At 37.1% G+C, this 26,985-nt stretch overlaps 1 protein-coding gene across 1 annotated transcript; it reads right to left on the reverse strand.

Moving 5' to 3' along the window:
* Positions 1 to 1,056: 1,056 nt before the first annotated feature.
* Positions 1,057 to 26,213, reverse strand: Dp1 (satellite-binding protein 1 Dp1). The gene is made up of 15 exons (XM_089634783.1): positions 26,041 to 26,213; positions 24,255 to 24,514; positions 19,431 to 19,646; positions 14,841 to 15,047; positions 14,274 to 14,489; positions 12,790 to 12,973; positions 11,672 to 11,802; positions 10,550 to 10,733; positions 9,297 to 10,241; positions 8,323 to 8,609; positions 7,705 to 7,980; positions 7,032 to 7,178; positions 6,085 to 6,360; positions 3,356 to 3,574; positions 1,057 to 2,822 (listed from the first exon to the last, which is right to left on the reverse strand). Exons 2-15 carry the CDS (start codon positions 24,462 to 24,464, stop codon positions 2,565 to 2,567), a joined length of 3,756 nt encoding a protein of 1,251 aa, XP_089490909.1. The 5' UTR covers positions 24,465 to 24,514; positions 26,041 to 26,213; the 3' UTR covers positions 1,057 to 2,564.
* Positions 26,214 to 26,985: the final 772 nt, after the last annotated feature.

The raw sequence follows: 26,985 nt of genomic DNA on the forward strand, positions 1-26,985 counted from the left end.
TAAATACTACATGGAAGGCATCTCCAATGTGTTTTTTCTATTCAGAGGTGGAAATACTACATGGATGGCATCTCCAATGTGTATTATCTATTCAGCGGTGTAAATACTACATGGAAGGCATCTCCAATGTGTTTTTTCTATTCAGAGGTGGAAATACTACATGGATGGCATCTCCAATGTGTATTATCTATTCAGCGGTGTAAATACTACATGGAAGGCATCTCCAATGTGTTTTTTCTATTCAGAGGTGGAAATACTACATGGATGGCATCTCCAATGTGTATTATCTATTCAGCGGTGTAAATACTATGTACATGGAAGGCATCTCCAATGTGTTTTTTCTATTCAGAGGTGGAAATACTACATGGATGGCATCTCCAATGTGTATTATCTATTCAGCGGTGTAAATACTACATGGAAGGCATCTCCAATGTGTTTTTTCTATTCAGAGGTGGAAATACTACATGGATGGCATCTCCAATGTGTATTATCTATTCAATGGTGGAAATACTACATGGAAGGCATCTCCAATGTGTATTATCTATTCAGCGTTGGAAATACTACATGGATGGCATCTCCAATGTGTATTATCTATTCAGCAGTGGAAATACTATACGGAAGGCATTTCCAATGTGTATTATTGCATGAACAATTTTTTAAGAATTCTGCTTTTGATGATCATCTTTTAACTGCGATTACCCATTAAAAAAAATATTATTAACAGCCTAACATATACATGTATTTTATATAAACACTGTCTGCAGTACTATATATGTATAAGATATCAAACGCAGTAACTAAATATGCAAAATGGACACACAAGTCATATTCAAATGTTGCCTTCTTTGCCACAAAAAATAAGTATGCTGTGTGTGCACGATGCCCATTCAAGTGTGTTAGTGTGGAAAAAGCCCATGCCATACGTGTATGCGAAGATTTGGATTTGAAGCTGCAACCAGAGTCGAGGCTCTTGCTACTTGGTCGGGGAGCTCAAGAGGTTATGAGCTCCTAATACAAGTGGGAATAATAATGGATAGGATAAAGAAAACAGAAGAGTATATTTATGTGGAATATATATAATATTCAATCTTACATCCCCGAGGAATATTCCTATGCATTTACATACCTGTACCTGTACCCATACCTGTATCAGTACGGCAGATTTAAGTTATATACATGTCAAGTATCCTTATCAAAAGTAATTACAAAACATCTTTAGTTTACATCCAATTCATTTTACACATTTTTGTTATCAGTCTGTCAAATGAATAATTTCCAATAACGAGTTCACATCGCACATGATTGTTGCTCTACGAAACGAAGGGAATCAGAAAAGTCAATGGAGCGCGTCACTTGCCGCCCATTTATTATTGCAACAGAGAGTCAGTTTGGCACTACAAGTCTGTATTTGTAACTTTATCCAGTGTGCTCCGGCAGAGGACAACGGACTAAAGAAGGGGCATATTGTGAAGTAACAGTAGTTTGTTTGATGATCAGCCGACACAACACTTTCCCCATTTCTACCGGAAACAAGCTTTATTAACCTTAAATAATACCCACGTTATTTGCACAAATATATTCAACACATTAAAAGCGAAAGCATAAAGGCACAATTGTTTTCAACTGCAACAAGACAGTTAAACTGGCAGCCTTCGCTACACACAACACACACCACGAGGCGTGCGCGCCTACCCTTCATCTCAGAACCATACATAAACACTAAATCCATTTAAAACAAGCATGCATTCCTGGGGCGCCTTCGTGGCACTTTCGGGAGGGTTGTGAGTGTTGCGGGAGGGGTATCACATCCGGGACAAGTCTGCTGAAGGATTAAGCGAGGAAGACTGCCAGCATGACACTCATATTTACTTTCAATAAGCGGCTCTTTATTATGTTATAAAATATATCATTAAGAAAGTATACATCTGATTTATGTATATTATACCCCTATATCTAGTTACATTTATCTTTATATACATTGACAAAAAATATGCTTCCTTATGCAGTTTACCTCACAAATATCTCATTCCGTGACATCTTCCAAAAGCCAAATGACAGTAAATTAAGATTACACTGATATGTGTACTTGTATCTCATAATATCTTTCAACAGTTTGTTTAGCCACCGTAGTGATGACTACAGACAGTGGACAGTATTTAACAAGGTGATTGACTGTGATTCCTACAATACATCGGCAGGTTGGCCGACGAGCAGCAACAACATTCCACGCGGGCTCCGAGTATTAGTATTAGCCCGGGATTAGTTCCGATACATATGTGACAAGTCAAATTTAAATAAACATAAATAACAATCTCAATCAATTCACATGAAATCAATACGCCACAGAATCGGTGTATTCAAAATGTAATAATCAATATTGTAACAATTCTAAACACTTAACATTAAATTCATAAAATATATTTCATGGGCAAAAGTTCCCGGAAAATTTCAATTAATTTGTCTGACTCTTTTTTATAAATAACTAAAAAGCCTCCCGTGGAAAGCTGAATGTACAATCTTAATGAATTGGAGATGACTGAGAGATGGAGGGGGAGAGGGGGCCGCTAGCGGCGGGGGCCCCAGGAGGCCACGGGGGCTGAGGCACCAGGGAGTGGCCCGAAGGACGGGAAGTCCGTGGTGGAGTTGGTATCTGGTGTGGGTTGGTCCCAGGGGGCAGCGGGCACCACGAAGCCCACGGAGTCAGCCTTGCTGGGCTTGGGTCCCTTGGGCTTGGGGGCTTCCGCAGCGCCCTCTTCCGGAGCACCATCTTCCTCGGGCTTGCGGTAGCTGCTGCGCATTTCTCCTTCCATGACGTCTTGCATCTAAAAAACCAAAAGGATAAGTATCATAGACATAAGACCAGTGATGCATCTGGGAATATTCCCGACCTAATATAAATTCCCAACTTATTGATATGAAAGTTATTCTGAATGAGGTTTTATTTTTTGATGAAAATGTTTTATATTTAAAAAAGTTTATACCGACAGTAAAATCAGTTTTTCATAATCTCCAAAAAAACGAAGTTATGACCATATTCAATCGTGTCTCGTGACGACACACGAGACGCAATTCATAATTCAAACTGCATTACTGTGCCATTCATTGTTTGTACCGTGGCATCGCACACTTATTGGCCGGCCGCAAATATTAATACCTCAACGGCATATATTTTCAGTACTATTCGGTATTTTCCAAAAATGTTTAAAAGTACTGTCCTTAGCATGCTCTAATTAATATGATACATTGTAAATAACATGAAATTTCATTGCTGGAGACAACCTCTTGGGGATTTCACCATTTATATGAAAATGGCAGCTAAGTCTACTGGAATCCTAGTATTAAATAATAGTCTTACGTATTCCTCCTGCAGGTTCTCCAGGGTGATCCTGGCCTCCTCCACATTCTCGGCCTTGGCACCGATGATGGTGATCAGGTCCGTATCGCCAGTCTTGCGCGGGAAGCGGATGTCCACCTTATGGTCCTCCATGATCTTGCGGATGTTGCGACCCCGCGCGCCAATCAAGCGTGAGTGTACGCGTGTGTCTATCCTGATCTCCTCCTTGATCATGTTGTTCTGTGACACAGAATAGGATGAGGTTAGAATAAAGTCTTACTAAAATAGAACACAGCATAATAATATGTTCAATGAGACGATTCAACTTCTTATCCATAAATGGTTCAAAGTTCAGCAGGTCAGACACATGAAAAATACCAATATTTTATATAAACGCTGACTGCACCACTATACAGGGTGTCCGGGGTCAAAGTACAGCAACTTCGGGAGGTGATTCTACATGATGGTAGGAGCAAAAAAGATAAATAACTTTTTCCGAAATTCCAACTTTTTTTTATCCATACAAAAAGACGTACCTACTAAAAATCCTCAGTAGAGGTACACACTTATCCGATAAATTTGCTGTGTGCTTGTCGAGCGCGAGACTGGTGATGTTCTTTATTATTTGCCAGTGACGCGTAAACCGAGAGTTCGAAGTTATAACAATGCGCTTCAAAATCATCTGTTTTATGATGTTTTAAACCAAATTCGAAGAACAAAGACTTAGGAGTTACCATATCACAGGACTTGAAATGGGAACCACACATCGCTGGAATTGTGAAAAGAGCAAATTCACTAACATATCTAATCAGGAAAACCTTCCTTGACCTAACACCGGACATGATGTTAAAAATATATAAAACATATGTGCGACCTCTCCTGGAATATGCTTTCCAAATATGGAGTCCTTACTTCGCAAAGGATATAAATCTGTACAGAGACGTTTCACTAAAATACCAAGAGCTCTGAAAGATCTACGATACGAAGATAGACTCAAGGAACTAAGATTACCAACCTTACAAGAAAGGGGTGACTTGATCGAGACTTTCAAAATTTTATCTGGACATTACAGTTGCCCTAGCATCCAAGAAATCTTCACTACTAATAAAAATATAAATCTCCGTGGACACTCAAAACTTTGACACTCACTCACTCGAAAATAAAGAACACAACATAAAAACAAAAATTGAAGCAAGCAAAAACGATAAAAAAGCAATTTTGTTCTTTGGTATTAATGAGAAGGATGTGCTTGCTTTTCTGAGCATAGTTTCTCAAAACGAGGTTGAAGTTTAGAAATCGCCACTCTCGTCTCTGCCTCTAAATTTATTTTTGATCTGTACTTATTCTTAATTACTGCAACTGCAGAGAAACCTTTCTCACACAAGTATGATGTCGCAAACGGTAATAAAACCCTTAACGCTGCAGTGCTGATGGAACGATATTCTCGCTATAAAGATTGCCTCGCAACGCCCCTGGCATGATCCCGCGACGCCCCAGGGCGTCGCGACTCACAGTTAGGGAAGCCCTGCTCTATTGGATTCACATTTGGAGAGAAGAAAGGACTTAGTTCAAACTTAAAACAACTCAATTACTGTCAAACTTGTTGTGAAATCAGATATGAGCGCATCAGCAGAATGCTGCCTGCTCATTACATAATAATAATAATAAAGAGAACTGCACTAAAATAATAATACGAATTTACACTTACGATAAAAAATATTAATAAATTATTAAACACTTAACTAATGTCATCGCTTTTTTACTAATTCAACAGATTTTCAAAATGTCCACCTTCAGCTTGCGTGCAAGTATGTAAACGTAAAGTGATGATCCAAAAGCAATAATAATGCAGTACGCACACGCCTGCGCAATTTTTCGTTTGTAGCTGAAAAGTACATCTAAAAGTTGAAATTTCAAAAAAAAGTTATTTGTCTTTTTTACTTTTACCATCATGTAGAATCACTTCCCGAAGTTACTCCACTTTCACCCCGGACACCCTGTATATGTATAAGGTATCAAACGCAGGAACTAAATATGCAAAATGGACACACAAGTCATATTCAAATGTTGTCTTCTTTGTCACAAAAAATGTACGAGTGTGCTGTGTGTGCACGATGCCCATTCAAGTGTGTTAGTGTTGAAAAAGGCCATGCCTTTCGGTACAAATCACAAATGTAGAAATAAGTGCCATCTGTTGATACCTCTATTAATTAGTACAACTTTACAAACAAAATAAAAATGATCACAATATTATTATGTTGGCTTTATTTCTTGCAATTATGTAGATGAACAAATATGGAAATTTAATATATTATCCAGCAATTGGCACAGATGTATTGGCAGCATTGCAACAATGAGGAAGGATGGGTAATCCTAACCAACGTTGACTAAAAAGCCAGCAACTAGTCATTATTGGCGAAAATAATTACTAAATTAATTAGCTGTTTTCCTACTTGTACGGTTCCCAGATAACTGGGACAATGACAATTCAACACACCTTTTTTAAAAAGTTATATAAAGTCATTAAAAGCAATGAAAAAAAGACCAACATATAAACCTAACCGACGTAACCTATTTTACATGGTTTCACTTTTTAAAGGTGAGTTGGATTGTCATTTTGATTAGTTATGGAGTCACCCTTTTTATTACAATAATCTTTATTATCAGAATGTGACCACTGAAAATTTTCAGCTGCCTTTTTGCTTTTACGATGCACATGCAGGAAGAAGGTTCAAAACATAATTAATTACCAGGTCGCCAACAATCTTGAGGATCTCATCCCTGGCAGCGAGGGCATCCTTCTCCAGGCCCTGGATGGTAATGGTGCCCTCCTCGGGGTCTCCCTTTTTGGGCAGGTTGATCTGCACGTCGTGAGCGGCGCGGATCTTGTTGATGACGGAACCACCGCGCCCAATCACCACCGGGTGGTACTCCGGGTCAACCTCCATCTTCAGCTCGTACGCCTTCATCTTCTTCTCCTCCAGGGCTTCCTTGGCTTTCTCCACATTGGTAGGGGTGCCAGTCACCTGGTAACAAAATGCACATTATTATAGATGAGCAATGGACAATAGAACTTTTTTTATTTTTTTAATGCGTAGAAAAGAATCACTGAAATCATTGTTCAGTTGAACAGAACAATCCACATTGATTGGTGCTTTCAAATTGACCAATAGACTTGGTTGTACTCAGTTTAAGTCAGTACTGCTAATGAACCATCCCCAGCACATAAACACTGTGGTGTGTATTATAATATTATTTAATTCATTCAATTGGTTTAAAGCCAATGAATCCACCTAGATTTTGACGTTTATCCCAAATTTTTAGGTTCTTTGAGTTTCGCACATTATGGCAAGCGATCGCTCAAAACGTTTTTGAGCGATCGATGACTTGCCATAACATGCCAAAATTCGAACGAGTGGATTAGCAAGTAAGATATATCCCTAGACCTGACCATTTTTACAAATGGTTACATTGCTGTGTCAGATGGGATCCTGTTATTTCAAGGGGTCGACGGATTTGAAGCAAGCTATCACAATCACAAATTTAATTTAACAACACATAATAATGCCAGCAGTGTCTTAGTGTTGCAGGGACACATACATAAAACAATAATAATTGACTTATTAGTGTTCGGTGCGCTGAATTTAAAAACAATTAGAGAAATTGCAATGAAAGTAACAGAAGTAGGAAGCAGTACCTTGATGATGTCCAGCTTCTGTTCGGGTGGGGAGAGCATCACATGGACATCATACCTGTCCTGGAACTCGCGAACTTCTCGGCCGCGAGATCCGAGCAGCATGCGGTGCATCTCGTGCGGCATCTCCACCTCGATGGTGATTGGAACCTGCCAACAACAAAAACATACAGTCAATCTCACTGTCTCGTAATATTACTATAATATATATAGAAATCATTGCTAATTAATTAGTTACCTATGAGAAGGTACGTATTAAAATAACTTGAGAGGTTCAATTGATTTATTTTATAGATATACAATTCTATTTAAATCAGAAGGAATGCAGATGCTAGGGCACTGAAAGGAAGGAGCCATTCAGAGCGGCGTTAAGAAGACTAATGTAAGGAGACTGGGTATGGAAATGACTAGCAGACTAATGGACGTGCTGAGGGATGCCAGGGCTCAGATGGATTTATTTAGTTTGGCAGTGGGAGCCACCCCGATCTTTTATACAATAATACTAATGATAGATTATCTAAAATTCTGTGATTAAAGATGGAGTCTTTCAGACTTTATCACATTTGAAGACCATCAAATCAACAATTGGCCCATTTTGAATGGACAGTCGAACAGTCCCCGGAAAAATAATGGTTTTTGATTAAAAAAATTATAAATGAATAAAGTGCATAATGACCTGATCAAGCAGTGCTTGTTTGGCAGCCAGACAGTTATCCTCCCGGCCGTGAATGCGGATGATGTCCTGCGGACGGGGCCCGGCGTCTTCTGGTACCGTCTCCTCCTCTCCCTCGGGGACGCCGTTCACCGCCGCCTGGCCGTTGAGCTGAGGCTGCTCGCGCTCGGGGAACTTGATCTGCACCTCGTGGTCACGCGAGATGGCCTGCACCTTCAGGCCCTTGGCGCCCATCACGTTGCGGTGGTACACCTGCGGGATCACGCACTCGATCGTCACCTGGAGAACAACACAACAAACTTTATTAGCACATAACACGGTTAAAGACAATCATTCAGAGTTGAAGCTTGAAATAACTTTAGCCGAGTTTCCTTAGCTACCTTCCACCTCCCCTTCTGTTCCCCGCTACCTACAGCCTCACAACATACTCCAATTGGAGATGCCATAGCCTCACTAGCATCAGATGGTTGGGAGCAGTTGGGACTCTTGTGTAATGTTAATTTTATTTGCCCAAGGCAGAGATAAGAGGATAAGAGACAAAGAGGTCACCGCTCTGGCATGCAGGTAATAACACCATGAATAAAAGAAAAAATTGTGGAAGAAAGGAGTAGGTTAGTGTACCTGTGCTTCCAAATCAGCCACAATCTCGGCGATGCGTGTGATGGCCACGGAGACGCACTCCTTGGGTCCCTTGAGCACCACTCGGTCAGAGGCGACCCCATGGCGCGGGAAGGAGATCTGCACTCCGCCGCACTCCTCGGAGATGCGGCTCAGCACCTCACCTCGCTTGGCCACAAAGTGGCGGTGGTACTTGGACGGCACCTCTGTCTCACCCTCCACAATGTTGTCGATGTCGCGGATGCTGGCCTCCAAGCGGACACGCACTTCTTCCACGGCCTCCTGGCGACCTGTCACCATCACAAAATAAGGTTATACACTATTCGCTGACTGCACTGCACACTGCAGTAAAACCAGCACATAACACACATTAAGAAACCAGAAACACTTCCTTGCAAACAGACTAATCAAAGCACGGAACAAACTTTCACTACATGTCATCCGTGCTACTAATATAATTCAATTCAAAGCTCTATTGGATTCATATTAGGAGAGAAGAAAGAATTGATTTATTTTTTTAATGTGACCTCTTGAATGCCAGCATTTCTTTATACATTTAAAAAATTATTTCTCTGAATATAGCAAGCTATTCTGGGTAAACTACATGTGGTAGATTGTATACCATTTAAAAAAATATATTATCATAGAACATATTATATCTGGTAAGACAGGACAATTTACAAAAAAACAAGTAAGTTATTATGAAATCAGGATCTTGCGAAGAAGTGAAATCAACTCAATTACCTTGAACTTATTGTGAAATTAGATATGGGCGATCAGCAGAATGGTGCCTGCTCATTAAATAATAATAATATAAGGTTCCCACATAAGATTTTATCACATTTTTGAACACTGTAATATTTTTTTAATTAACTACATTTTTAACCAGATTTTTTATCATAAACCATTTTTAACAGACTAATGTCTGAATAAAGAAAATATTTCCTACTGTCTATAAGAATGGAAAAAGATCTTACCAATGATGGTGATGGCCTCCTTGTCAGCATCAGCCTCTCCGGGGAAAATGATCCTGGCTCCAGTCTGCTCGCGCAGCTTGCGAATGTTGGATCCGTTCTTGCCGATGATAAACTTGTGATGCTGGGGGTTGGCTCGCACTTCACAGGAGAATGAAGACAGCTGCCTCTCGCTGGCCAGCTCCAGAAGCTGCTTCTTGGCTCGCTCCACATCCTCGGCCGGTCCTCGAATGGTTACCTTGTCACTCTTGCTGTCGGCCTGGGGGAACTTGATCTGGACTCCTCCACACTCCTCCATGATGGAGTGCACAAGCTTGCCTCGCGTTCCGATGAGGGAGTTGTAGAACTTGGGAGCGATGGTCACCTCTTCGGAGACTACGTTAGCTAGCTCATCGTTAATCTTCTGTATCCTCTTGATGGCATCTTCGACATTCTCTTTCTTGCCCGTAACGGTGATGAACTCGTTGGTGTCTCCCTCCGCGGGGAGGTCAATCTTAGTTTGGGTCTCATCGCGGATCTTCTTAATATTGGCTCCTCCCTTTCCGATGACGAATTTGTGGAATTGTTTGAAGATGGGAACTTCCTGGACATAGGATGATACCGTCAGATCCTTGATTACCTTCAGGAGATACTTGTGGCACTGCTCTACTTCCTCGTGGGGTCCTTTTAACTTGACAATATCGCGTTTCTCGCTAGGATTTGGCACAATAATTTGCACTTGGTTGTTGAATCTCTCTTTGATTTCCTTGATGTTATCTCCCTTGGTGCCTATTAAACTCCTGAAGTACTTGTGATCTATGCTGATTTCTTTTTCTTTTTCATTCTCTAATTTGTTAATCATTTCTTTTAATTCCTTTTCCACAGCAGCCACTCCTTCACGGGGTCCTTCTATTCTGATATTCTCTCCAATGTTGATAGCCACTTGGTGTTCGTCCTTCAATCGGTTTACTGTACAAGAAAAAATATTATATACCTCATAACCTCTACATCCGGGATTTGCTTAGGTTTTCAAAATTGGAACTGACTGTGGGAATGATTCCAGATGACTCCAAAATTATTTTAATAAATTAATTAAGAATTCTATATTTGATATGTGTATTCCTTTTGCATAACAAACAAACAAACATAAACATTTTGACAGATGTCATAATTTTCATTCGAAAGGTAAATTTCAGATTGTCTCTAAAATTGAGAATGTTTGTTTTTGAAAGGCAATGAATGTTCATGAAAAATAAATATCCAAAGCATCAACTCACCATTAGCTCCGGCCTTTCCAACGATGAACTTGGTCAGCTTCTGGTCGAGGTGGAATTCCACAAAGGTGAGGGTCTTCTGCAGCTCCCGGACGACGGCGTCCAGCTCCGCCTGAGCCTTCTCCACCTCCTCGGGGGGGCCTTCGATCTTGATCTTGTCATCTCCTTCGGGGAACTCCAGATGAACCTATACATACAACTGATTATTATCATCCATAAAAACAAGACTTTCCAATTTCTAATCACAAGCATTATTCCAATAGATGAACACATCAAGTGATAAAAATTAATCGCTAATTTGCTGGGTGTCAGATTTTAGAGATTGCGCCATTTAATATCAATGTTATAATAGCGCACAAATGTGTTGCAATTTTACATAAGAAAACAATTATAAGATGATTTAGTTTGTTAATAAACGTTGAAATTACATTACCTCATTGATTAATTCACAATACACTAACGTCGATATTATTTTGCTTTAATACTGACTTTTCACACCCTACTTAACCTTTAGTGTGCCAGCTAAAATGCCGAGTGGCACGACATGTGCCAGTTGACACTATTTTCGTAATAACTCACTTGTTTTTTGCAAAATTATGTTTCTGTAAATAGTACCATGTACTAGAAATGTGTTTATATATTCGTAAAATCGTATATATCCTATGAACTTTCTCCAGGATAGCTACTTATATTCCGAGAAACAATATTCATATTTTTCAGCTAAATGAGCGTTCTTCACAATAAATATACTTATATTTAGGCTTTCCTGTAAATAAATACAGTTCTATAACTTTTGAAAATGAACAATTATAACATTTGACATGGAATTTGCGATGCACTTTTTCATAGATAAAAAATCAATGTTTGCAAGTGACGAAATGACATGTTAAAATAATACTTAGATACGTCATTTCTTTACCAAGGGAATAAAATTTATTTCAGTACACATCAGTATTTTTCAATATTCAAAATAACATTAATTCTCTGGCATTCCTAGAGTTAATATAAATAAAAAAAATGTGGACAGTATGAAATACGTTTGAAGATTAATCATTATTATAAAGTGTGTATTGGTATTTCAGTATATCCTCCCAGTAACGAAGATAGAATGGCTTATGAAATTACCTTGGGGAAGTCTTGGGTGATCTTCTTGATGCCGGCTCCCTTCTTGCCGATGATGTACTTGTAGATCCAGGCGGGGGCCGTCACATTGGTGGTGCAGCGAGAGTTGGCCTTCTCGTACACCTTGGACAGAGCTGCAATAAACACACCCAATATAAAAAAAAAACGACTCTGACTTTCAGAATTGTGATAATAGGTAGAAAAAATTGTTGCAAGGTGGAAGAAAACTTAGTTGTAATTATGACAGTAGGTAAAAACATCATAAGTTTGATATTTAATTTACGATCGTTCTCTTCCTTCTGAGTGATAGTTTGAACTTCTTCTTCTTTCGTATGGTGGGGGGTCAGAGGGGGACATCTAGATCTGCGAGCCATATAGTTTGAACTGTAAAGCATGGGTGGCTTTACTAGTAGTTTTAAATAGTTTCGATAGATGTCACTTCTTAAGAGATAAATAGGGTTTACCAGGATTATACAGACCAACAGATTGTGAGATAATTACTTAGGACGGGTTGTTTCGGAGAATCTGAACAATTCATCAAATTTCAACGTTCATTTTCAAGTTCTGTGAAAGATTTTTTCATGTTCTGTTTTTATTTCAGTTTTGTCAAGCAACTAACCTACAATGATATAAAAACAGAACTTGAATAAGTCTTTCACATAACCCGAAAATGAACGTTGAAATTTGATGAATTGTTCAAATTCTCCGAAACAACTCGTCCTTAGAGAACAATGGCTTCCTTATTATTCTAATTGTGCCAATCTATTGAAGTAAGAATGGTGAATTAAAAGACAAGTGCTTATGTGGATGATATTGCTTGCATTCCTACGATTTGAGTTCATCACAGAAAAATTATTCACAAAACATAACTTCTGCCTTATGAAACAGCATAGTTTTGTGGCGGTTCCTAATTTCATATAATTTCTGCACCTGTATCACCGATTGTATTGTATCGATAATGAAGTGTATTATATCCGATAAATAAATCAGTGATAATTCAAGTCTTCTTTCAATACCTCCCCCTTCACAAGGCAATAATGTCATTTACATAAATACACCCTTTCATATCATAACAGTTTGTTAGGTTGCATTGTTCTCTAATTGTGATGGATGGTACTCACCGAGTCCTAGCTTGTCGTGGGGTCCTCTCAGATTGATGGTGCCGGTGGAGGAGTCTGGTGGGGGCATCTCGATGGAGACGCCGGTTTCCTTGAGGATTTCCTGGATGGTGGAGCCGCGGTGGCCGATGACGTACTTGTGCTGCGACTTGGGCACCTCTACACTCACCACCGTGCAGCGCTTTTCCTAAAGAACACAAAAATGAAACATCTTGTGGTGCCCTCTCCAATACTCGTTTGCCAATCTTTACCCTGCAGCCTAAAGCCTCCAACAACTCATACATCAAATTTACTTAAACTAACCTTCACACCATTACAGAGATAGGCAGCTGATGGAATCCAAAAAATTCCTTGCTTTAATCTCATTTTTTAATAATCTTCAGGGTAAATATACAGATACACAGGGCACGGTAGGCAATTTTTGTATCAATTAGATAACAACGATTTATTATTTCAGCAACCGGAAATGGAAAATCATGAATTTTAAATTAGTTCATAATATGGATAATTTGATTTGTCACTCCGTATTTTGACATAACAATATTAAAATAGGTTTTCAGACTAGTTTTGTTTAAATTATTTTTTAATTAACCATTGGGACCTTCTAAGACCCAAACAGTCCCAAATGCCGTGCGCGCATTATACTCTCCTAAGACCATATTTGTCCCAGAACGACCGCACATTATTAAAATGCATATATCTCTCTTCCTCTCATCTAAAAATTAAATATTTCTTTTATGTCAGAAAGAGAACGAAATAGTGCTTGTTATTGTCTTTGAAAAAATGGAAGCTTGTAGAAGGTTCGATCCGTGCAAATCAACAACGTCTCAAGGGTTAAACCCAAACTAGGGACCTATTTTAGGTTCTTAAGTTCATAATTTGGGTTAAATAAAATAAGAAAAAAAACTAAACTTAAAACTTTCACATTAATAACAATGGACGACAAGTGAACAATCAATTTTAATCTAAATGAAATAACAATTAAAATACATTATTTTCCATCTCTGGTTGCTTGTCGTTGTAGTTGATTGTCGTTGTTATCTAACTGATACAAAGTGTTTTCAATAAAATGTGCCGTGTACCGTGTATATTTAACTTCTTCAGTTATACGCTTGAGTAATAATATGTTATACGCAAATTACCCAATTCACTCGGTCACGCCACGTCTTACCGAAACTTTCATGACTTCTTCTGTCCACTTGCATATCATATACTCTCGTGACAGAATGTATATTTTGGATTCCTCAATCCATCCGCTCTAAGTTTCTAAACCTTATGTGGAAATCACCAAAGAACTAGGAAATACGAAGAGGATGAAGTAACTTAGATTATTAATTTATAGAGCCAATATCTCATCTTTAGCAGGAGAAAATGGTGAACCAAGTTGTAAAAGTAAACAACATCGCCAAACACACAATAAAAACAAACCGGAATAAGGTGATACAAAAGATAATTATTAAAACGCAAGGATAAAAGCAGGAACTTACCATATCCCTGTAGATGGCCTCCACTTTAGCCTTAGCGGCAAGCACTCCTTCCTTCTCGCCAGCGATGACAATCTCGTCCTTCATGACGGAGGATGGCGGGATGTTGATGCGGGCGCCGGTCTCGGCAGCCATGGCGGTCTGTGTCTCGTTGTATGCACCGAAGATGAAGGGGTGGTAGATCTTGGGCACGCTGATGCGCTCAAAGGCCTTGCGGGACTGCAAACAATTAAATGTATGTAGCAAACAGGATAACTACAAAAAAAAATTTAAATCAACTATACTATTAGTAACAGAGCTCGGCTTTTAAAGACAACGTTGATGCCACAAAATATGCAGATATGTTAGTCCTGCAGGCTGGGAGAACAGTCTATGCTTTCGGTGATGGGGTAACGATCGGGAACTTAGAAATGAATACTTTCCACGATAGACGAGTTTTCAAATCATCATAATTATTAACCCGTTGTTTGAACCTGATAAAATAAGAGGTTAGGTTTGTTACTTTTCTTCACTTTTGGTCAATGCTCTGTTTCAAGAATTCAGCTGCATAATGCTGATGTAATGTGTTACCTGCTCATCAGAGGTGACGCGGATCTCATGTTCAGCAACCTCGATGCCTTCCTTGCTGCCCGTGATGGTGATGGCGTCGCTGGGGCTGTCGATGCCCGGCACTGAGATCTTGGTGGCCGTGGTGCGCTCCAGGTCCTTCAGGCGCTGGCCCAACTTGCCCAGGATCCAGCGGTGGTGTTCCTTCGGGATGCTGATTTGCTTGCTAGCCTGGACAAACAAACAAACAATACTAACATCAGATCAAGCGAATATATAGTCGACGAATGTCCGCTTCACGCATTCAAGAACCACTTCCCACTGTCCAGAGCCAGTAAGACTATGGCATCGCCAATGAAGTTGTCTCCTAATTTATTTATTTTGATAAAAATGTATTATATTTAAAGGGTTGAGAATAACGACAGTAAAATTAGTTAAGATATCTAAAAAAATGACGAAGTTATGAGCTTCAGAGTAAAATTGGGTAAAACGTATGGTGTAATTCAGTACAATTCATAATTCCAATGGCAGTGCAGTGCTACAGTACCGCCGAGTATATACTGTGACATCACAAGCTTGTCTTTTTCTGTCCTCGGCGTGGTAATTAATATGATACATTTATAAAAAATATGAAATTTCATTGACAGAAAAGGAGACAACCTCTTTCACCAGGGCGATACTGACAGTATCTTCCACTTTGGATGGTACTGAGATTACAAATAAGTTTCATGCGGCTGTTTTTAAAGCAATTTCAAACTCACATATTATTTTACAATATTGTAAATTTAAAAATACTTCAGAAGATAAGGGAATTTCATTATAACTTTAGAGTAAATCAGTTCAGAGTTAAACCTGCTATTTCCGCAAAATCAATTTCAATCTACCCTATTAATGTAGAGAAATATATATTATTCTTAGCTTAACCAATCGAGTGATTTTTGGCATACTATGCCAAGTTTGCAAAAACATTAATTTGTAAAAACATTGCAAATGTATAGAACCTAATATGGGATAAATGTTGAAATTTAGGTGGACATCGCAGTGCTTCCATATAAATATGTATTTAAATTTTTAATAATATTATGTAAATGTATATTAATAACACCAATCACTAGAATGGTTAGTGGATTAAAGCAAATCATTATTGAATTTTAGTTTACTATGCAAATTTCATCCATTATTTTAGCTATAATTGCGGATTAACTACAAATGTTTTACCTAAATAAAATAGTAATTTTAATTATAATATAATATTAAAAAAATTATCTCAATTGACATAATCTGATAATGACGAGAATGTCATGGAAACACATGAACTTACAAGACAATAAAATAACACATGCATGATAACAGTGTTAAAAAGATAAGATTACATTATGTAATTCAAGGGTCATTAACCATAACACGTCTACCAATAATCCTTTTTTAATAATACACGTCATAACTTTAATTTGAATAATAATCTACAGTGGCCTACCTACAATGTGGTAGTTCCGTGGAATAAAAATGCAATAATGTGTACTTACTTAAAACAACAGTGGAATAATTTGTACTTATAGTAATAACATTGTGATAATTTCTACTGAGAATAACAACATCGCAATAATGTTTACATAAGATTGCTTTCATTTTGCTTTCTTTGAAGATATGCCATCCCTAATTTGGTGGCGAGACATCTGTTCCAACGTTGCAACAAATTAGTGATTAAACATTTTAAGACACTGAATAAATTTGTGTAGTTGTGTTTGCAGCACAATGTCTCCCGTTTATTGTCTTACTACACTTATTGAATCACTAGCTGACGTGTACCCAGTGTTGCTCAACTTTTCTATTATTATATATACAGGGTGTATCGGCACTAACCCGACAAACTTTAACCAACTATTCCTTAGCACATTTGGAGTAAAAAATGTTATGGGCACTTTGCTGTCCGGTAGCATTTTTTTTTCAATTAAAAACAAAAAAATTTAAAATTTCCACACTACATCACTGTCATTGGCATTTCTTTTCGTGTTCAACAGCTGTTATAAGCAAGTATGTCGAAAAGCGTCTTCGCTCTTTCGCACACACTAAATAATAATAGTTAAAAATGAGACGAATGGTGCCGTGCCATTTCGTTGTGATTGTAAAAGTGCGCCAATATAGGTACACACGTGCATTATTCAACGGAATTCGAATAAAATATTGCCAAATGGGTTTTCAAACTTTGACAAAGGATAAAACAGTGGTGACATGTGGTGAAAATATGAATAATAATTTTTTTATTAAAAAAAAAACATTACCGGACAGATAAGTGCACATAAGATTTTTTACTCCAAATATGCTAAGGAATAGCTGGTTAAAGTTTGTCGGGTACGTGCCGATACACCCTGTATGTATATACAAACCATCTGGAAGAAATTCTCTAAATGATAGTGAAAACCCTCAAAATCTGTTGCATAGTTTAGAAGAACTAATCGCACAAACAGACAGATGTGGATAGAGACTTTATTTTAGCGTAATAGAGATTTTCATTAATCTAAACATTATTTAAGCCCATTTTTATCCTTGGTTTCCTAAACTGTTTTCTTATTATCATACCTTCTTTTACATTAACCCCACCAAAGCCTATGCTGTGTGGACAGTCTTTTTCAGGAAAGGAAGGTCTTTACACTTCGCTACTGAAATCACGATACCCGTGTAGCCACCAATCATTGTCGAATACTCGAAATGTCAAACTAGAATACTTACAACCAAACAGTTGCTGTAGCTGTCTTTGATTATATCCTGTCATTCTTCGTAAACAGTTTTGTTCCTAGCATTGATTAAAGGCACACACATTGTTACATAATGACTGACACAATTGACTACATGTTTAAAGTCTAGACGAGGCGAGTGGGAATAACCTCGCCCGGCTAGTTGCGGGAGACTGGCGTTGCTGAGTAAACAAAAAAATGTCGGCAGATGTATGGCGGTAGTCGCCAAGATACATGAATCAGCGAATATCGGATACTTGCTTATCCCCGTGGAAGAAGGGCCGCAGTTTGTTATTGGTTATATTATTTGCGTTATTAAAGTAACAAAATATTTCTTCCAGTAATAAAATTCATTGATTTTCTTTATTCAATATTATAACGGGATTATAAAAAATAAACTTAATTTTTTTTTTTCGGATAGCTCACAAGGTATATTCTGTTTTTTAAATCCACATAAAAGCCCAGCTGGGTGTAAAATCAAATAATTTTATTATTTTTTATCGAATAAGTGGACAATTTTAACGGCGAACCCTAGTCTTTATTTTTGGTACAATCAATTTGCAAGTATGACATGTATTTATAGTCGTTCAACTATAGTAAGTGTAATAAACTTTAAAAATGTCTTTATGGGTTCACTGAGGAACAGATTACACCTGTATGGATCCTCCCAATTGAATGTTATATGTTCCCTTTACCCTTTGTTTTACAAAAACGGTTTCAAAAGGGTTTCAATTAAGTATTCTTTCTCTGGGCTAGCTGAACTCTGGAGCTGAAGGTTTTCGAAGCGTCGCTTGCCAGAGATGGCCGAAAGCAAAAACGTGACCTTTTATCAGTCCTCACAGCTGTGACATCCCTTTCAGAGATCACATCTGCAAGCCAGAGCGGCGAGATGAAAACTAACCAATAGCATCCCTCGTCCATTGGGACGTATTTACAGTAAGAGACGAAGCTATGCGGGAATGAGAAAGTATTCGATATCGAAGAACCGATAAATATACGCTCAGAAATCTGCGTGATAATTAGATTGTTTGTTCTAATAATAATTTGGCTGACAGGGCACAATCCTTGAATGTGTCACGTGCTTTTCCAATCGCTGTTTTCATAAACACAACAACTGTTTAAACAATAAAATATTTAAAAGTGTGTAATGTATGTAAAGTTTACGTAACTGATTAAATAATATTCTTGGACGTTGGACAATTTGCAACTGCTTTATTGCCACATTTATAATTCGTCACTTGGGGCAACGTCGGCATTAAAAAATGAACTACATACTTACCAATGAAATTGTTAACAAATATTCGTAATCAAGGTCAAAGGTACAATTTTTAACGTTAAAAAACAACTTGAAGTTGCAATATTATAATTTTGTGTATATCTTTTGGCACATATAATATTTGCGATTAGCAGAATGCTCGACAATAGTTTATTGTCATGTAGGAATGGACTAACTTAATTAAGGATAAAAAATTTCATTTCATATAGGTATTATATCAAGTCAAATAGATGTATCACATGTGTTAATTTCTAACCTTCAAATAACATAAAGCAACTCAAATAATTCGGCCATGGCTATACTGCCGTGGTAAGTAAAAACACAGTGACTAAGCCAAAAGTTACCAACCCGCATAACAAAGTTTTGAGGTGAATAAATTTGAATGTTTGGGGTATTATGCCATGATGCGCTACCTCCTTCTTTAACTAATGTTTCGGAAGGCGTTACAGTGTCCATCATCAGGGCAGATATGTAATCAGATCAGAGCAGATGTGTAATGTGTGTGTGATACGTAATTACAAATCAGCCGTTGGATGGAGAGTGAAACGCTTCACGAAACGTTGACTATCGAAAATCTACAGCAAAACATGGTGAGGGCATTACCTGAGTCTGGAAGTTGGTGGAGATGCGACGGCGAGCTTCAATAACGGCGGATTTCTTGCCGGTGACCACAAAGGTGAGGCTCTGGTCACGGCTGCTGGAAATCTCGATGTGGGCGCCAGTCTCTCGCGTGATGTTCTGGCACGTGCGCACGGACTCGCCCTCGCCAAACTTGTCCGAGTGATCCTGCTTGCGTTCAGCGAAGGGAAGCATGAACACCTGCACGGGCAAAAATATGCATTAAAAGATTGCAACATTTTTAGCACAATACAAATAAGGGGATCTACTGATGTAAAATAAATTGATCTCACTAATAGTCAAAACAGGTTGAAACCACATGGGAACGAGGGCAAGTATTTATGCACATTTTATTTATTTAAATACTTTGTATCGGTTAGATTACAATGAGAAACAATTATTTCTGTGACAGTGTCTCTCTTCTGTTTAATTCAAAATACTGATAATTTTACATCTTTTCTTCACGTCTTGGTTTGCCATAAAAAAATAGGTTTTTAGGCGACTTTATTTTTTAATTAAACCTAAACTAGGAACCTAATTTAGGTTCTTAGGTTCATAGTTTGAGTTAAATAAGAAAAAAAAAATTACTTTAAAACTTTCACATCAATAACAATGGCCACCAAAGTGAACAATTAATTTTAACAAAATAACTATCGATTTCCGGTGACTGAAATAGTTGTTTCTCAATGTTATTAAACTGATTCAAAGTGTGTTTAAAATAATTCGTACATATTAACCGTGTTCCATGTATCTGGATATTTACCTACCTAGTTGCTGATTACTACTTCAGATCTCTTCAGAATGTCATAAATACACAATCAGCAGATTGGGGGAATTTTCAGAGCGATCGGGGTTAAGAAGTCAATGAATAAGAGAAATACAGAGAAAGCAAGAAGTGTGTTAATTAGTTAGTTAATTATCTGTTATTAAGATTAAACATATTCAGAATGGTGTGCAATTGTTTCTTTCATTGTGACCTATGTTGGAAATCACACGAATGAGAACAACAACCCAATGATTCATTTTGCACAACTATTATCATTTCAGGGCTTCAGATAATGGAATATCAGAATCCCCGGCGCAAGCTATGCGGGATGAAATCTAAAAGAAATGCATGAAACCAATGCCATAGTAATGAATATTGTTAGTTTGTTAAATGCAGTCCCTGAATATAATGTTTAAAAATTTTAGAAGAAATAAATTGTATTATGGTTGACATGGGTGATAGCAAATTTGTCAGATAAATAATATTAACGTTGGATAATATATACATAAAACTAGCTGTACCCGGCCAGTCTGTATGCGCAGATAGAGAAACAATAGCGCATATTGCTTTTATGTCCGACAGATAGTGTATTTTTTTTACAAAAAAGCATGTTTTTTACCTGTCACAGATGACATCTATACAGGGTGTCCGGAAACTCGTAGTACAAGCGGGAAACTGGTGAATCTACATCACATTTGGAATCGATTTTGTAGTATATATTTTTTTGATTTGAGCTTTCGTTATCGAGTAAATCGAGTTAGAAGTTGATTTTTTTTTTTTTTTTTTTAATCAAATTCTTATAAATTATTACTGAAGATCAAAGTACCCAACTAATTAAAACTATTTGAAAGTAAAACAAATGAAGAAACTCGGATTTGAAGCATTATTTTGAAATCACCCTTCATTTAATCCGGTGTAATCATAAAATATTTCTGCTCTGCAGGGTTAAAACATCTGTTGTTTAACCCTAAACACCAGAAAAAACTTTAACCCTAAAATAGCTGAAAAATATATTTTTTTGGTTTTTTTTTTTTTTGTGAAAATGCTCAAATCAAAAAACTTTATGTTTATTTGGGTTCCCCATGTGGTGTAGATTCTCCAGTTTCCCGCTTGTACTACGAGTTTCCGGACACCGTGTATAATATAGGTACATAAAAACACACGCGTATACGAATGCAACGTTGTGTCAAAATTTCAAAGCAATCAGTAAAGAACTTTCAAAGATTTAAGATGTTAACAAACAAACATTTTTATTTATATATTTATATTATATATAGAAGATTAACTCACTGTAAAAATAGATCAGTTAAAAGTTGTTATAAGATAAACATTAGAATGAGGATTGTAATTTATTTTTAATCTGGTTCATCAATAAGTGCTTTCTAATTATCTAGTTCATTTCAAATAATTGGACAAATAAGTGATGTGGGTGAGAGAACAGATTGTTTCTGCATAGAAACAGAAAGAATTCATATTGAACAGACCTTAGGGAGTGTTGTCACTGGGTGCAATCAAAGCAGTGTTGTTTTCTGAGGCCAAATTAACCTTTTTAACCCATATCTTCCTAGTGATCGATTATTTGATCGGTTGATACTTTATTTTTTTATGTGAAATTGTGAACACATTCGTTGTTAATTTTTTTATATTGGTACACCTGAAACTATTAGTTGTCAAGCAGTATTTTTGACGTTTCACAATTTCCGCGTTTATTATTCCAATATAAACTGTTTGTAAGGCAATTTTTCTTAAAAAATATGTCTTGTCGTAAAACGTAAGTAGTTTTGGTATATTATAATATAATTCTATTTATGTTTGTGGTTTTATACTTAGAATAATGTTTTTCACAATATTGTAACATATTGAAATTATTATAAAATTGATTGTGGGTAGAAAAATTGGTATTTTATAAAGTGATCGATTTTTCGATCAGTAGGATGATATACCAGTGTGTTGTTATGCATTCATATGAAGGTTTTATTTAGATTTTTTTGTTGTTTTTGTTACAGTTTGTCAGTAAATGAAATTATTTCACATCTGGAAGATGACACAAATATTTTATCGGCTGATATTTATATTACTCCACCAGATAATTATGATAAAAGTGACGAAGATGGTGGTGACGAGGAATCTACCCATATAAATAATTTGTCGAGGCAACAACTATTAGCAGAAGCCGAACTTAGGGCCACTGTTGCTACAGAAACTTGTATTGACGTGGAAGACAGTTTCTTGGACGATCACACTCTCCAACCTACGCCTAGTACATCATCAGCAAAACCACCTCCGCAGAAAAAAAACGTGTTCCAGTATCTAGACGTTGGAGGGCTATAGATATTCCAGACAAGCCTGAACAAGTGACCACAATACCCAGTTTCCTTGAAGATGTTGAAACACCAATACAATTTTTCGAGTTGTTTTTTGATGAAGAGGTATTTGAGCTGTTGCGTTCAGAAACTGAAAAAAATGCCATTCAGAAAGGGAAACACAATTTTAGAGTTACTGTGACGGTTGCGTCTACGCAGTGTGGTGTAGAACCTGTAGGAAAGGTCAAGCGTTTTTGTGACAAACAAAAAAAGGATGTTGATCAACCCAGGTCTTTTATAAATTATAATAAATATATGGGCGGCGTAGATCGCCTAGATCGAAATGTTGGGTGCTACCGAATTTCCACTAGGCTGAAGAGATGGTATTGGCAACTACTTATGTTCCCTCTCAATGCGTGTGTGAACAATGCCTTTCAATTATATAAAATATCCTCAGCATCGAAAAAGGGCAACAGTTGTCATGATCTATTATCATTTACCAGGTATATAGTTACGACATATTTTCTAATGAAAGAAGCCTCGAACATCTCCGTTGGGAAACTTTTGGTGCCTAGGTCATTACTGGCTGTTATAAAACGGGTTCCAGACTCTATAAGGCTAGATGAAAAGGCCCATCACACTGTCAACCAAATTAAATCTACACGATGTGGATTATGTCATGAACAAATTTATGAAATGTTCAACGTGCAATGTCGCTTTACATCAGAAATGTTCTGTCGTTTTCCATTCAAAATACATTTCATAGATATACACAATGTCTTAATTAATTCCAAACAGTTTTAAAATATATATTTTTTATAAAAAATAATAAAGTATGGTATATACACAGTTTTTTATTTCACAATAAGTAACATTCTTATGAATACTACCCACGTAGGTATATTCCAACTGATCGATTAATCGATCGGTTTCAAAACTCAGCAAATAAATGAAATAATTTATTTTTTTAAATTGATTTTTTATGACATACATTATAAGGTGCTAAGACCAAATTTTCATCAAAATCGTACAAGTCTAGATATGCTTGGGATAATATGGGTTAATGCCAACACTTCACAACTATAATGTTAATTAAGTGTTAATCTCAAGTGACCTACCAGGTAAGTATTGAACTGTATATTTTCTCCATAAATAGTTAAGTAATAACACTGTAGAAATGTATTATAAGTTTGTACAGCGCCCTTGAGGTGTTTTTGCACAAAAACGGCGCTATAAAAGTCATCCAGGTATTATTATTATTATTATTAACTGTCTGATGCCAGTGAGACTATGGCATCCCTAATTCGGGTATGTTGTGAGGCTGAATGTAGTAAGAAGGGGAAGGAGATGGGAAGAGGAAGGTGGAGAAGTACCTGGCTATTCAGATCTGGCCACCAAACATGTCCATAATGGCATACCGCTGATAACTCCACTGTAACCAATCTCTCTTTCTCATAAACAATGTATGTAACAGAGAGATTACAACAGAGATCTCAGAGCAGGGTCTTAAAATAGGCAAATATGTTTTCATTTATTAAAAGAATGACAAAAATTCCTGGGTTATGAATAACCTGACAATATTTGAAAAACTTCTAATACCATCAGCGGAAAATGTCAGTTGTGCAATGATGGAGGACTTGAACTCACGACGCCTGGATGGGAATCCGACGTATTCAGCCAATAATCAATTCATCTTGAGATTATTTACAAAAGTAATGGATTATATAGAATAAGGCTGACCTGGGTGACGCTGGAAGAGCCAACGCGCATGTTGTCGGTGTTGTTGGAACCGGTGGCCGGGTGGGGGGTGGTGGGCCCCATGGGCAGGGGGGGGAACAGGTCATTGTAGGTAAACACGGGCGGGGGGGCTGCCACCACCTCATCCTCCCTCTCCTCCAGCTGGGGCTCCTCGGCTCCCACGAGCGCCTCCTCTAGCGGTTGTTGGATCATCTTTCCTCTCCTCTCAGTGTCCTTGTTAGCGCCAAGTCGTTACAGTAACACTGCATAAAGAAAAAAACAATTCATTAGTTAACCATAGATAAATAAGTAGACGGCAAAAGACAATTTTTAAATTACAGAACAAGAATTTAAAACAGAATTCAAGTGGAATCTGACATCACATAAAATACATGTTTATTAATACTTTATTTTTAACATTAACAGCGCCTTTGAGGGGACATTTAAAAAAAGAGGTGCTGTAAAAATTTGCCTACCAAATGTTATCATCAAATAAAATAACTCATATAATAATGGTACATATTTCAATAGTTTAGAAAAAGTGTTTGTAAGAAAGCATTGTGTTATAGTTGGAGTGTCTCTGTACATATTACACACAAATAACAGATGTTTACTCACATTCTTCTGATATGTGGCAAATTTATCTTATGAGCATCGAAATTAGACACATTTTAAATCTGAAACAGATTCCACGTTGGCTAAAGTAAATGTATACATTTTTTTGTTAAAAATCCACATGTGCTGTATTATTTTTATTTTCTTAACTGACTTCAATACTGACTGAAGGAAGACACTCATACAAACAATGATAGAGTTAAATACAAAAAGAAAAGAAATCAATTGTCAGTGAAAAATGATTTTGCTTACAATTAAAATGATTTGATGATGGCCAGGATTGCTGACTACATAAACAGATTAGAATTGAATAAGATAACGCCAAGACCGGTGATAGAACTGGGATTATTTTAATCCATATGGTAGTTTATGATTAGCGCTATTTGGCAGATTTGAGACAATTTTGGTTATGAAATTAATGTAAATAGGTACCTGGCTGTGAGAGCTATATGATAATGCCATCAGGGCATTTATTGGATGACGTTTGAATAACTCTTATTGGATTTTTTACAAACAAACATAAAAATATAGTAAAATTTCATTCATGACAACATTCTGAAGTCGGAACGTGGTATCATTTGCACGATAACTACATGAAAACTTGAATTGAGGTTGAAAGAAGGGTTTGCAATCAAATGCTATGATAATTCCTGCTTTTGGGGAAAGGTTGATGTCGTATTTTTAAAGCAATATGTCAAATTATTACGCGTATAGTTTACTGACAAATGGATAAAGATATTTACGCAAAAAGTTTGACACAGTTTCATATAGAGGACTATTTATTTTGACTGGCATGAAAATATGCTGGAACACTGAACTCGTATTTACATAAAATTCCGTTCTTGCTATTTTTTCTTTTTTAACTAGTTCAGACCGCGTGTACATTTTGTAAAACTGTCCGTTTTGATCGACTGCGGGTCTTTTGATAGTAAAAAATACGGTTATAAATAAGTAAACCAAAACATATGGAAAAATATACTGCGGAATATAAATGACTCTGGACCTGGACTGATCCAAATAAACATAAATGGCTGTATTGTTGCACATATCTTAAATAATTCGGCTAAGCAAGTGTGTCTTTCAGTTAGTGCGCTCTAGCCTACGTGTCACCTATTCCAGCAGTCTGATTTGACGTGGAGTCCATTCACCTACACTAAAATATGAAATGACTTACTGTACTGTAATTCAGAAGATCAGGCCGATGTCGCTCGACGTGTTAGCTCCAGTTTTACGTTCTTTATTAATATTTTACGAAATTATATGTTTATAATTCGACAAATATCACGCAGAACAACGAAAAACACGCCACACGACATGCGATATCCAAGATAAATGGCTTAGATATTACAAAAGAAAGAAATTAAAGTCAGTTGCAAAAGTCCATATACCATAAACTATGAGAAACTTTTTGTTGTTGGTACTGAAACATTCATGAAATACGCCTGTACACTTTGGCCCAATCCATTGCACAGGATCATTGACAGCCCATACCTCTTGAAATGCTATAAATTGTTCGTACTGAACAACTACAGGGTATCGCATCACGACTTGTTCTATATTTCACATGACAGAACGGACTTTCTGGCCCAGCATAGCATTTCAAAGGTATGGTGCTGCTAAACGAAATCTTTAGGTCTCTTTCAGCCTCGAAAGTTTCAAGAGTCATTTCAGACAAGGACTTCAAAATATATTATTGTTAAATCTTTAAAGTTATATGTATTGTAATAGGATTGTATAAATTGGTAATACACATTATGAAAAAAAAAAAAATTTTGGAGACAACCCGCCAACAGTGTTCACACGTTGGCCCCATATTTGGTTCGCAATACGCGTTTAGCCTCTGCTCTACAGTAGTGTTGATTATTAAGTGAGTGATTATTTAAAACAATTTAATAATTTAAAAATAATATTTAGTATACTTGTGATAGGTTCCAGAGTGGAAGATACTCTCAGTATCTCCCTGGTGTAAGACCACTATTCAGAATTGAAACATTGCTTGAAATGGCTTTAGCCATGTTTAGTGACCATACCTGAATAGCCATCTACTTCCCCACCTTCATCTTTCTCTTATTATTTCCCTCTCCACTACCTTCAGCCTCAAAACATACCCGAATTAGGG

Source organism: Hesperophylax consimilis, chromosome 8 (assembly GCF_061612785.1).
Source record: "Hesperophylax consimilis isolate HC1 chromosome 8, BYU_Hcon_1.0, whole genome shotgun sequence".
In the NCBI taxonomy this organism is placed as follows: domain Eukaryota; kingdom Metazoa; phylum Arthropoda; class Insecta; order Trichoptera; family Limnephilidae; genus Hesperophylax; species Hesperophylax consimilis.